The sequence below is a fragment of the Hypanus sabinus genome, chromosome 2 (assembly GCF_030144855.1).
Source record: "Hypanus sabinus isolate sHypSab1 chromosome 2, sHypSab1.hap1, whole genome shotgun sequence".
NCBI classification, from domain to species: Eukaryota; Metazoa; Chordata; class Chondrichthyes; order Myliobatiformes; family Dasyatidae; genus Hypanus; species Hypanus sabinus.
In genome coordinates, this window is record NC_082707.1 from 13,871,259 (window position 1) to 13,883,906 (window position 12,648).

General features: G+C 43.4%; 2 protein-coding genes across 4 annotated transcripts in view; one reads left to right on the plus strand and one right to left on the minus strand.

The window, feature by feature from the left end:
* sec62 (SEC62 homolog, preprotein translocation factor) overlaps positions 1-11,521 on the plus strand; it is a 43,565-nt gene extending 32,044 nt beyond the window's left edge. The window contains exons 5-8 of the mRNA XM_059992164.1: positions 2,392-2,487; positions 6,121-6,181; positions 6,374-6,493; positions 9,057-11,521. Of these exons, the coding sequence (XP_059848147.1) occupies positions 2,392-2,487; positions 6,121-6,181; positions 6,374-6,493; positions 9,057-9,499 (720 nt within the window). The 3' untranslated portion in view covers positions 9,500-11,521. The remainder of the gene's footprint in view (positions 1-2,391; positions 2,488-6,120; positions 6,182-6,373; positions 6,494-9,056) is intronic.
* Positions 1-12,648, minus strand: part of nadkb (NAD kinase b) — a 114,731-nt gene that overhangs the window by 13,419 nt on the left and 88,664 nt on the right. The window lies entirely within an intron of this gene.

Sequence of the window (12,648 nt, forward strand, 5' to 3'; positions counted from 1 at the left end):
TGTGCTTCGATTTGGACCTCCGATCGAACTGTGCGCTTCTATCCGGACCTCCGATCGAACTGTGGGCTTCTATCTGGACCTCCGATCGGCCTGTGGGCTTCGATCCGGTCGGTCTTGCAAACAGCCTGTGGGCTTCGATCTAGACTACCGATCTTTCGGCTTCGATCTGGATCTCCAATTTACCTTCGGATTTTGATCTTCAGTATTGACCTATGATTTGCTGATGATATTGGATTAGACCCTGGATGAGGTCCTTAACTTAAGGCCTTGAACAACAGACTAGCCAATGACTGAAACCAAAAACTAGACCTGAGTAGTTGGGACATTATTCATTGGAGGGCAAGAGAAAAAGTGGTTATCTTATAGAATTGGAGAAAATCATCAGGGACGCAGAAAGGGTCAATGTGCATCTTCTTGTTCTCATGGTTGGGTTATCAAGAACTAGAAGGCAGCAGTTTAAAGTGAGAGGGGAGAGATTTAGTTGGAACCTGAGAGGTAGTATTTTTACCTAGTGGATGATTGATATATTTATACTATCAGGGTACTGGAATGAACTGCTAGAGGAAGTGGTTAAGGCAGGTACAGTATATTAACATTTAAACTGGGGTAGGTACATGGATAGGAAATGTTTAGCGGGAAATGGGTCAAACTTGGGCAAATGGAACCAGCTTAGAAGGGCATCTTGGTTGGGCTGAATAAGTTGACTATGTCTATGACTTTTTTTGTATTTACTTTTCCAAAAATGTTCATATTTTAAATAAATAGCTATTAATATTTGGGTAGGCTAGAAATCCAAAGCAAAACAAAAAAGTAATACCTTTAGTAGTTTTGTAATGTTCAGCATGAAGAAACATTCAGTGTTTTAAAAGTTTGGCAGTTCTCAAGACTGCAAGTTTTAGGATGGAAATTCCATGCAAAATGATTGAGTGTTCTTCGGAGTTACGGTATGAGCAGAAGCAACTCAGTACTGACCCAAGAGCCTCAGAACAACTGCTGTTCCATGATCCTTCAGCACTGAAATGGAATATCAGCAGTACCAACCTTTGAAAGATGGTTGGCCTAGTTAAATTCCGGACTGGAAGTTGGGCAGAACACCCCACCACCACCACCACCACTCCTGGGGAAGTGTTTCTGTACAGTACCTGTCACTGGTACGGAGAGGAAATTGAGAGCAAAGGTTAGATGTTGTGGAGGACTTCAGAGGCTTCTGGTAAAATGGCAGCCACCTGCCTGGATCCAACAAATGGCTGGACATTGGTAATATAAAATACAGCAAGTCCAATTGATTGGTTCATTGTCAAGACCGATGGCAGGGAGGGGCAGCTGTGTGGCCTCAGTTGTTGAGCAGACCAGACCCTCATGCGGCGAGCGCATTAGAATCCGTGCTGGGTTGATGGCTGGCTTCTGTGGGTGCTGCTCTCCTGTATTTGCTTCCTGGAATTGCCTGCGGCTGACCCAGCACAAGATGAGAAACTACTGCATGTTTATTCTTGTAGAAACATGGCTGCAGGATAACATCCCATACACTTCCAGTCTTCAGACCATGCCACAGGGACTTGTGCTAATACTATTTTTGTGAGTATGTGTGCTATAACTATATGTGCTGTGTGTGACTTTATTTACTCTGCTTTGCACCTTGGACCTGGAGGATGTGTATGGTTGAATAACAATTTAACTTGAACTTGGTACAGTTCAAGACTTAAAACTGACCCATTCTATAACATAGACACACCTAAATACTTGTGATTGTCCCATCCAGTTTTTTTATTCTTATTATGCTTGATTGTACACTTTTAAGATCACTCGGGAGTTCTTTACCATCAGAAAAAGATTTGATTGAGGTGATTAAAATTATTATACAAGCCCATGTTGTCTAATTAACCTACTAACCCATATGCCTTCGGAATGTGGGAGGAACCCAGACCATCCAGAGGAAGCCCACTTGGCCGCAGGGAGAACATACAAACTCCTTATAGACAGCTGCTGGTACTGATCCCACCATAGTAGTGTTACACTCACTTCACTTCTGTGCCGCTATATAATTATAGTAATTATGAAGATGAAGTTAGAGAGTTAAAGTGCCAGACCTGACAAACATTTGGAACACTAATTCAGGATATTCTTTAAGAAATTAAGAGGAAAAGTTGGCTGAATAATAGTGGTGCGATTGTGGTATTTGTGAACAGGCATTGCTGGAATAATTAGCATTGATGAGTTCAAAGCACATGAGGAGGAGTGGCTATGTAGAGTATAAGTGATTTGACTGGAGGACAGTTACTGTGAAGCATTTACTTATTAGGTCCGTTTTCATTCTGGTAATTCTTTGCACTTTTCCAAACCTGACCCTCACAGCTACAGGATAGTACATGAAACTGTGTCTTTTTTTTAAAGGATGAAGCTCCAGGAACACCAAAGAAAAAGAAGGAAACTAAAAGAAAATTTAAACTGGAGCCACATAATGACCAACTTTTCCTCGATGGAAATGAGGTAAAACAAAAGAGCTAAAAGTGATTAGCCTTATTATCATATGTACATTGAACCATACAGTAAAATGTGTTGTTTGCTTCAGTTATGCATCAATGGCCACTGCAATTGGTCAAATCAAATGTTGCTTTCAGTGCCAGCATAGAATGCCCACAACTTACAAACCCTTACCCTGTTACCCTGACTGGGCATATTTGGAACGTAGGAGGAAACCGGAGCACCAGCAAGAAACCTGTGCAAACATAGGGAGAATTATGTACAGGCAGCAGTGGGAATCGAACACTGATTGCTAGCACTGTAAAGCATAACACTCACTGTTTGCTACTGTGCTGCCCTGGTAATCATCAGCCGTAGAAGCTTTTCCAAGGAGACCTGTCTTGTTGCCCTCTGTGCGGATGATGGTATGTAGTACGGTCCCATTGATACAGGGCAATGGCCCAGAGTAATGGTTTCTGACATCTAGTGATGATCACGGGGACTCTTGTGTTGCAAGGCAGCAGCTATAATGGATACGGCACTGAGCTCCCCATTTTTAAAATTAAAAACAGCTTCTTCTGAAACCCTTTCCAAGCTGGTGACCAATGGTCAGAGGTCATCAGTACCTCTTGCCCCACTAAGCAGGGTCACAGCTTAGTTCCATTCTGACCCCAGCAAGGGTCATACACATCCTCTAGCACTGGAACCTCGTGCTAACTCTGATCCTTTAGTCCGAGATTCTTTTTAATTTTAAAAATGGGAAGCTCAGTGGTATATCTGGTATAGCTGCTGCTTTGCAACGGCAGAGTTCCAGCCTCAGTCTTAACATTGGGTACTGTCTCTGGGCCTTCCTGCAACAGCATGGGTTTCCTCCAGGTGCTTCAGTACCTGCAGGTTAGTGCACTAACTTGCCCCAAGTGCGTGGGCGAGTGGTATAATCTGGCGACGTGGGGGGAAATAATGATAATGTGGAGAGAATAAACAATAATGGAATTAAAGGTAGACTTTATTTGTCAGGTATACATCGAAACATCAAGTCAAGTCAACTTTTATTGTCATTTCGACTATAACTGCTGGTACAGTGCATAGTAAAAATGAGACAATGTTTTTCAGGACCATGGTTTACATGATGCAGTACAAAAACTAAACTGAACTATGTAATAAAAAAAAACAGAGAAAGCTACACTAGACTACAGACCTACACTGGACTGCATAAAGTTCACAAAAACAGTACCGGAATTACAGTAAATAATAAACAGGACAGTAGGGCAAGGTGTCAGTCCAGGCTGTGGGTATTGAGGAGTCTGATAGCTTGGGGGAAGAAACTGTTATATAGTCTGGTCGTAAGAGCCTGAATGCTTTGGAGCCTTTTCCCAGACGGCAGGAGGGAGAAGAGATTGTATGACGGGTGCATGGGGTCCTTCATAATGCTGTTTCCTTTGTGGATGCAGCATGTAGTGTAAATGTCCGTGATGGCGGGAAGAGAGACCCCGATGATCTTCTCAGCTAACCTCACTATCAGCTGCAGCGTCTTGCGATCTGAGATGGTACCATTTCCGAACCAGACAGTGATGCAGCTGCTCAGGACACTCTCAATACAACCCCTGTAGAATGTGATGAGGATGGGGGTGGGAGATGGACTTTCCTCAGCCTTCACAGAAAGTAGAGATGCTGCTGGGTTTTCTTTGCTATGGAGCTGGTGTTGAGGGACCAGGTGAGATTCTCCGTCAGGTGAACACCAAGAAATTTGATGCTCTTTATGATCTCTACCGAGGAGCAGTCGATGTTCAGCGGGGAGTGGTTGCTCCTGAAGTCAACAACCATCTCTTTTGTTTTGTTCATATTTAGAGACAGGTTGTTGGCTCTGCACCAGTCCGTTAGCCACTGCACCTCCTCTCTGAGACCCACATCGGCGAACTTGATGATGTGGTTCGAGCTGTGTGTTGCAGCACAGTCATGGGTCAGCAGAGTGAACAGGAGTGGACTGAGCATGCAACCCTGGGGAGCCCCTGTGCTCAGTATGACGGGGTTGGAGATGCTGCTCCCGATCTGGACTGGCTGAGATCTCCCAGTCAGGAAGTCTAGGGTCCAGTTGCAGAGGGAGGTGTTCAGGCCCAGTAGACTCCGCTTTCCAGTCAGTTTCTGAGGGATGATTGTGTTGAATGCTAAACTAAAGTCTATGAACAGCATCCGAATGTATGTGTCTTTTTTGTCCAGGTGGGTTAGGGCCAGGTGGTGGTAATGGCGTCATCTGTTGAGCGGGTGGGACGGTACGCAAACTGCAGGGGGTCCAGTGAGGGGGGCAGCAGGGTCTTGATATGCCTCGTGACGAGCCTCTCGAAACACTTCATGATGATGAGTGTGAATGCAACGGGACGGTAGTCATATAGGCAGGACACTTAAGACTTCTTTGGCACGGGGACGATGGTGGCGGCCTTGAAGCACGTTGGAATGGTGGCACTGCTCAGGGAGATGTTGAAGATGTCAGTGAGAACATCTGCTAGCTGGTCTGCACATCCTCTGAGCACTCTACCAGGGATGTTGTCTGGTCCAGCAGCCTTCTGTGGGTTGACCCTGCACAGGGTTCTTCTCACATCAGCCACGGTGAGACACAGCACCTGGTCATTCGCAGGAGGGGTGGACCTCCTCGCCGCCACGTCACTTTCCGCCTCAAACCGGGCGTAGAAGTTATTCAGTGCATTTGGGAGGGAGGCATCACCTGCACAGTCAGTCATCCATGGCTTCTGGTTGGCGCGTATAGTGATGGTCTTGGACAGAGTAAACATCATCAATGCACTTGCTGATGTAGCTGGTCACTGATGCTGTGTACTCCTCTAAGTTGGTAGAGTCGCCATCGGTTGCAGCCTCCCGGAACATGTGCCAGTCAGTGTGCTCAAAGCAGTCTTGAAGAGCAGAGATGGCTCCTGCTGGCCAGGTTTTCACCTGCTTCTGAACTGGTCTGGAGCGCCTGACGAGCGGTCTGTATGCTGGGATTAGCATAACAGAGATGTGGTCTGAGTATCCGAGGTGGGGGCGGGGCTCTGCCTGGTACGCATCGGGAATGTTTGTGTAAACCAGGTCCAATGCGTTCTCCCCCCTCGTTGCAAAGTCCACATATTGATGGAATTTGGGGAGCACTGACTTAAGGTTCGCGTGGTTAAAATCACCGGCGACAATAAACAGACCATCAGGATGTGCGTTCAGCAGTTAGCATGCGGTAAAATGTGTCATTTGTATCAATTCAAAGCAGCAAAAATTGTGCTGGGCAGCTTCCAAGATTCAGTGAGATTAGACTCATCACTTGTACAGTGAAACATACGATGATTGTGTCATTTGCATCCTCGGACCAACATGGTCCGAGGATGTGCTCGGGGCAGCCCGTAAGTGTTGCCATTCTTCTGGCACAGCATGACACGTCTGCAACTTATTAACCCGTATGTCTTTGAAATGTGGGAGGAAACCAGAGCACCTACAGGAAACCTATGCAGTCACAAGGAGAACATACAACTCCTTACAGAAAGCGGCAAAAATTGAACCCCTATCGCTGCTCCAACACCACCTGATCTGAGTAGTTAACAGTGTCTTTGTGCTTTTATTTCTGTTCTTCCAGTGTTTGGAGTGAATACTCTGTCTGTCCATTTCTGTGATTTTGTTTTGCAGGTTTATGTGTGGATTTATGATCCTGTTCATTTCAAGACGTTTGCAATGGGACTGGTATTAGGTAAATGGTTCAAGGAGCCATCAGGCACCATAATTTACATATGCAAAATTACCCCATTCATGTCTTCACCCACCCTCTCTCCCCTGTGCACTGCCACCTTACCCCTCCCTATTTTGCTCTCTTGCTCTAGTGGTCTATCTTGACTTCAGAGTAGGGCTGGACTAACGTTCTGTGTGTTTGGCTGTTGAACAGTTATTGCAGTGATAGCTGCCACACTTTTTCCATTGTGGCCTGCGGAGATGCGAGTCGGTGTTTACTACCTCAGTGTTGCAGCAGGCTGTTTCGTGGCCAGCATCCTCCTCCTTGCAGTGGGTGAGTGAAGATCTGCATTTGATTATTTTCCACCTTGCACACCCATGCTAACTGCTATGACACAAAAGCAAAGCAGTAGTTAACGTTCGCTATAGCACCAGTGACATGCATTCAATTCCTGCCGTCTGTAAGGAGTTCATGTGTTCTCCCCACCACCACGTGTGATTCCTGCAGGTGATCCAGTTTCCTCTCTCTATCCAAAGATGTATGGTTGAACTAGTCACAGGGTGTAATTGGGCGCACCTCAAGCTCATTGTTCCAGAAGAGACTGTTATCAGGTTATATCTTTAAATCAAACAAATTAATGAGACCCACTGTAGATTGGGAGATAGCTTTGCCAAGCACCTACGCTCCCATCTGCCAGAAAAAGCGAGATCCACCAGTGGCTACCCATTTTAATTGCACTTTCTATTTCCATTCCAATACTGCCGTGATGAGGTGACACTCAGGTTGGAGGAACAGCACCTTGTATTCTGAGTAGTTTCCAACATCAATTTCTAGATGGCACCCCCACCCCCACCCCATTGCCCCTCTCTCACCTTATTTCCTTGGCTGCACATCGCCTCCCTCTGGTGCTCCTCCCCCCTTTTTTCTCTTCCATAGCTTTCTGTCCTCTCCTATTAAAATTCTCCCTTCTCCAGCTCTGTATCTCTTTCACCAATCAACTTCATAGATCTTTACATCACTCCTTCCCCTCCTGTTTCACCTATCACCTTGTGTTTCTCCCTCCCCTCCCCCCACCTTTTAACTTCACTCCTCATCCTTTTTTTCTTCAGCCCAAAATGTCAACTATACTCTTTTCCATAGATGCTGCCTGGCCCACTGAGTTTGTATAGCATTTTGTGTGTATGGCTTAGATTTCCAGCATCTGCAAATTTTCTCTTGTTTATAATTATTACACAGCTGATTTATAATAAGTAAATTTAACAAGATTACAAGCTCCTGGAGCATCAGAATTTGGAATTCATTCCCAGTATCCTCTAAGGAATTTGTACATTCTCCCCAGGACCACATGGTCTTCCTCCAGGTGCTATGCATTCCTCCCACATTCCAAAGGTGTACCAGTTAACAGGTTAATTAGTCATTGTAAATTTTCCTGTGATTAGGCTAGAGTTAAAAGTCAGGGTTGCTGGGCAGGAAGGCTGGAAGGGCCTATTCCACGCTCTATCTCGAAATGAATAAATATATGATTGAAATGTGTGCAAATAAGACTAGTATGATGGACGAGTGGGCTGAAGGGCCGATTTGATGCTGTATGACTCTGTAAAGATAGTCTTAAGAGAACAAGCAGAAGCTACAGCATTTTATATCACATTCAGGATGTCCTGTATTACAAAATAGTTTTAAAATTTGTCATTTTTATTGTGATATAGGGAAGGTAAAGCCACTGACCACAGATCTGCTGTACGGTGCCACTCTGATCATGAAAGGATAACCTCATGATTTTAGTACAGAAATAAGTTATTTTTGGCCAGGGAGAGGACTACATTTCTGAAGAGCTCCGTATTGCATGCAGTTTTGGGCCCCTTGTCTAAGAAAGAATGTGCTGGCATTGGAGAGAGTCCAGGGGTTGTTCACAAGAATTATTCTGGGAATTAAAGGGTTAATGCATCAGAAGCATTTGATTGCTCTGGGCCTGTACTCACTGTTTAGAAAATTGACAGAGCAATCTCACTGAAACCTAGTGAAGGACTGGATAGAGAGGCTGTTTCCAGTAGTGGGGGAGTCTAAGACCAGAGCAAACAGTCTCAGATAGAAGGACATTCCTTTGGAACAGAGATGAGGAGGAATTTCTTCAGCCAGAGGAAGCTGAATCTGGGTAATTCATTGCATTAGAGAGCTGTGGAGGCCAAGTCATTGGGTGCATTTCTAGCAGAGGTTGATAGGTTCTTGATTGGTAAGGTGTCAAATATTATGGGGAGAAGGCAGGAGAATGGGATTGAGGGGGTAATAATAAATCAGCCATGATTGAATGGCAGAACAGACTTGATGGGCAAAATGTCCTGATACTGCTCCTGCATCTTATGGTCATAGTATTTTTTCCCATCGTCATCTCTCTTGGCGCTCCCTCTGCCAAGGTTATTAACTCTTGAGATTTGGATATCAGTGCTGAAATTTTTAAGTTAGCCAAGTGGTTCCTCACTGACCCCCCCTCCCCCCAAAATGACTTTTTAAAGAAAGTACAGCTTAGGAACAGGCCCCCCCCACCCACAATGTTGTGCCAAACTAATTAAACACCCACCAATCTAATCTCCTTTGCCTACACAATGTCCATATCCCACCATTCATCTGCCTAAGAGCTTCGTAAATACCATTGACACATTTTTTGCGTTATGGCAGTGCAATATCTTAAAAAAACTGGAAGAACAACTGAGATAGCTCACGGGCTGGCACATTGTTCATTCAGAGATCTGGTGGTGGAGGGGAAAAGCCTGTTCCTAAACTTTTGAGTGGGAGTCTTCAGGCTCCATTAAATTTTGAGTCCAGGATGTGGCGTATCTTTTGGTAATAGTGTGACTTTTATGACTGATGCTTATATATTCATTTCTTCAAATCCTTGCAGCTCGGTGCATTCTCTTCCTCTTAATCTGGCTCCTTACTGGCGGCCGCCACCACTTCTGGTTTTTGCCAAACCTGACAGCGGACGTTGGCTTCATAGACTCCTTCAGGCCTCTATACACACACGAGTATAAAGGGCCTAAACAGGACTCCAAGAAATCTGGCGAGGAAAAACAGCCACAACTCAGCGAAGAGGAGGCAAAGGAGGAAGAAGAAGACGACTCGGGAGCAAAGGCAGCAGTGGCAGTGGGGAGCACAGCTGCAGAAAGGGTGTCAGACACGGACAGTGACCGGAGGGATGATGACTGTTCCCAGCACAGCAGCGGTAATGGGAATGACTTTGAAATGATCACTAAAGATGAACTAGATCAGCCCACAGACGACGAGGATGAGGAAGAGGAGGAGGAGGAGGATGACGAGACACAGCCACTACACAGTAAGTCATAGAACAGGGACAGTTCCATCTCCGGCAGTCAAGCACAAGGAGCTGATGGTGGAGACAGTTCCACATTGTTGGGGACATCTGGTCAATTCTGGATGCCACAAATGAGAAATTGTGAAATTTAAAACTGCATGAAAAGCATAGCATTTTAAAATTGTCCCACTCAAAACACAATGTTCAAAAGCCACTACATTTTGGTGGAGTTGGAGGGAGTCATAGAATTTTCCTCAGTGCTTTGTTTCAAAGGCTATGAATTTCCCATCACAAATATGACCCATTCAGTGGTCTGAGAGAAATTCACAAAGCTGTTTGTCCATCCTTGCTCAGCAGAAAGAAGAAAGAGGTAAAATCTCAGAGCCATGGTTTGAAATACCCACAACCCTAGCATTATTATCTGCTCTCTAGGCTCAGTGGACTTATGTTCTTCACTCAAATAAACAGCAAATTAACATGTTGCCATAAAGCTGGAAGATGCTATCATTCAGGCAATTGACATCGGTGCAGTTCTTTGATGTCTGGAGAATGTGTGGGTGCCAGATCTTCTTTGAGAGGTCTCCCAGTTTTGCCACAAGTTTGACCAGTAAGAGTGCAAATCTGGTGCTGTCTTTGGTGGTGGGAGTTCTGTTAAGAAACAGAAAGCTGAACCAAAATAGAAAAGTCCGTTTCTGTTTAATAAGCTACTGAATCTGGCAACAAACCATTAAATGTGTTTGTTTGCTACATCAAGCAGTCCTTCCATTTCAGTTAAAATTTAACATCTTTACTGTTTTTGTCAATTAATAGAAGCAGATGTTTATTTTTCAACTGCTGTGGATGGAGTTGGTTAAACGTATACAGGAACAACATTTAAGTATTGCCTTTATAATTAGGAATAAATAAAATGATGCTTGGGCTATGCAGAATATGTGATAATTTCAGAAGTTTAGGTTGTGTAGCCAAAGAATTTCTGTCCCTTCAAAGCATGAGATTAGTGAGTGGATGTAATTATTCTCCAATATCTAAATTTTAGCAGTGAGGAGAAGAAAGGTTAGGAAGTGCCAATTCAACTTGGCCATACAAAATACTCCTAAAAATGATGCAGAAATGATTTTGAATAGGGTCTAGGTTTCAGCTAAAGTAATACTCAACTGGCTGTAATTTTCACATTGCATGTAATTTTTATCAGACAACTGGAGTTGTAGGCTTTAATGTGGTTTGGAAGGACAGGAAAAAAATGAAACTCTTACACAGGAAATCCTGATCCCATTGTGAATCTCATTGACCCTATTACTCAATACGTCCTTTTGCAATAGAATTTCAAACGTCTTTATTGATAATTTACATATTGTTCCTTAATATCCCTTCAACTGCAACACACACGGCCAGCCAATTAAAAATGTTAAAAATGTTTTAGTCAGTTTCAAGCCTTCCTATATCCATTAGACCTCTGACACTTTCCTGGTGGCTGATGTATTGAGTTAAATGTGGAACTTAATTAGTCTCCAGCATCTGTTTGTCGTGCGGTATTGAACTGAGCTCTGACATTTCACAGAGTAATCTGAACATGGACCACATACCTTTGAAGTTACTGTTTAATTAATTAAACTATAGCACAGAAAAGAAATACTTGGTAGTGTAGGAATTTTCTATATTCATATGCTTTTCCTAATGAAATGATAAAGCATTTTTTTTCTCTGTTATCACGTGTCTTTCTTGGAGAAAGATTTGCCAGCGTGCCAGTTGTTTTTCTGGTAGTGAGTATGAACCTGCTCTCAAATGGTTTTTTGAGTATTCGTACATCGTATAGTGTAGCTCTTGGCCAGTGCTCTTTTGTGTGTATTGCAGCAGCAAAGAGAGAGAGAGAAGAGTGAGAGAAAGGGAAGTGCTTGCTCCTTGCTCTTGTTCAAACCCAGTTATGTCCATATTTGGATTGCTATATAATTTAAAGATTTGTCTTTATGATTACTGGAACATTATTTAAACAATAACTGTTTAGCTATTTGAGGAATTAAATGTATCCTTTAATGCAATTAAAAAAGTGAAACAGTTGTGTGTCTCTTGATTTGCCTTTTCATTTTAATTCTAGAAGGTCAAGTAAAAATACTGGTTTTTAGCAAAGCATGTGACCATCTCCAAACTCTGATCCAAATCCTGTCCACATAGAACTCTAGAAATGAACTTTGAGGTGTTATTTTTAAATAATTGATAGAATAACCAATTCTGAAATTAAAATGGAACTGCACAATGTTGTGAAGACCTTTCAACCAATTCCAAGATCAATCTAACTCTTCCCTCCCACATAATCTTCCATGTGTCTGTATCAGTGTCTCTTATAGGTCCCTAATGTATCTCTCAACCACCACCCCAGCAGCATGTTCCACTCTGTATTTAAAAGAAAAATCAACCTCTGACATCCCCCTGTACTTCCCTCCAATCAACCTACAATATTATGCCCTCTTGTATTAACCATCTACACACAGGGGGGGGGGGGGGGGGGGGGAAGAGTGCTGGCTGTCTGATCAATACCTCTTATCGTCTTGTACACTTCTATCAACTCATCTCTCATTCTCTATCACTACAAAGAGAAAAGTCCTAGCTCACTCAACTTATTCTTGTAAGACATGCTCTCAAGTCCAGGTAGCATCCTGGTAAATCTCCTCTGCACCCTCTCTAAAGCTACCACATCCTTCCTTTCATGAGGCGACCAAAACTGAACACAATACTCCAAGTTTGGTCTAACTCTTAATAAAGCAAGGCAGAAAAAGTTATTCTGACTAATTGCAATGAAGTGTTGGAAGCAGATTGGTAGCTTACAAAAAGAACTTGAATAATATATGGGTAAGGATTGGGAATGGGTCTAATGCCTGCTTTCTGCTCTAAGATGCTGAAAGCCTTCATCACAAAATTGGGGACAAACAGCACAGGATTTTCCATACTTAAGTAATAAGGAACTGTTTTCCTTTTGATGACTGAGATTTCTATCCTATAACTAAAGCAGAGCTTCTGTGACTAACTTCTTTCTGCGGATTATTTCCTAAACTGGTGTCAGGTAAGTGTTCAATTGTATTATTTTTGTCATGGTAGATTAGGAAAATGAAGTTGGTGCTAGATTCTAAGTGGGGGATTTCTAGAATGCCAATGAGATGGCTTTTTAGAGCAGTGTGTGGTTGAGGAT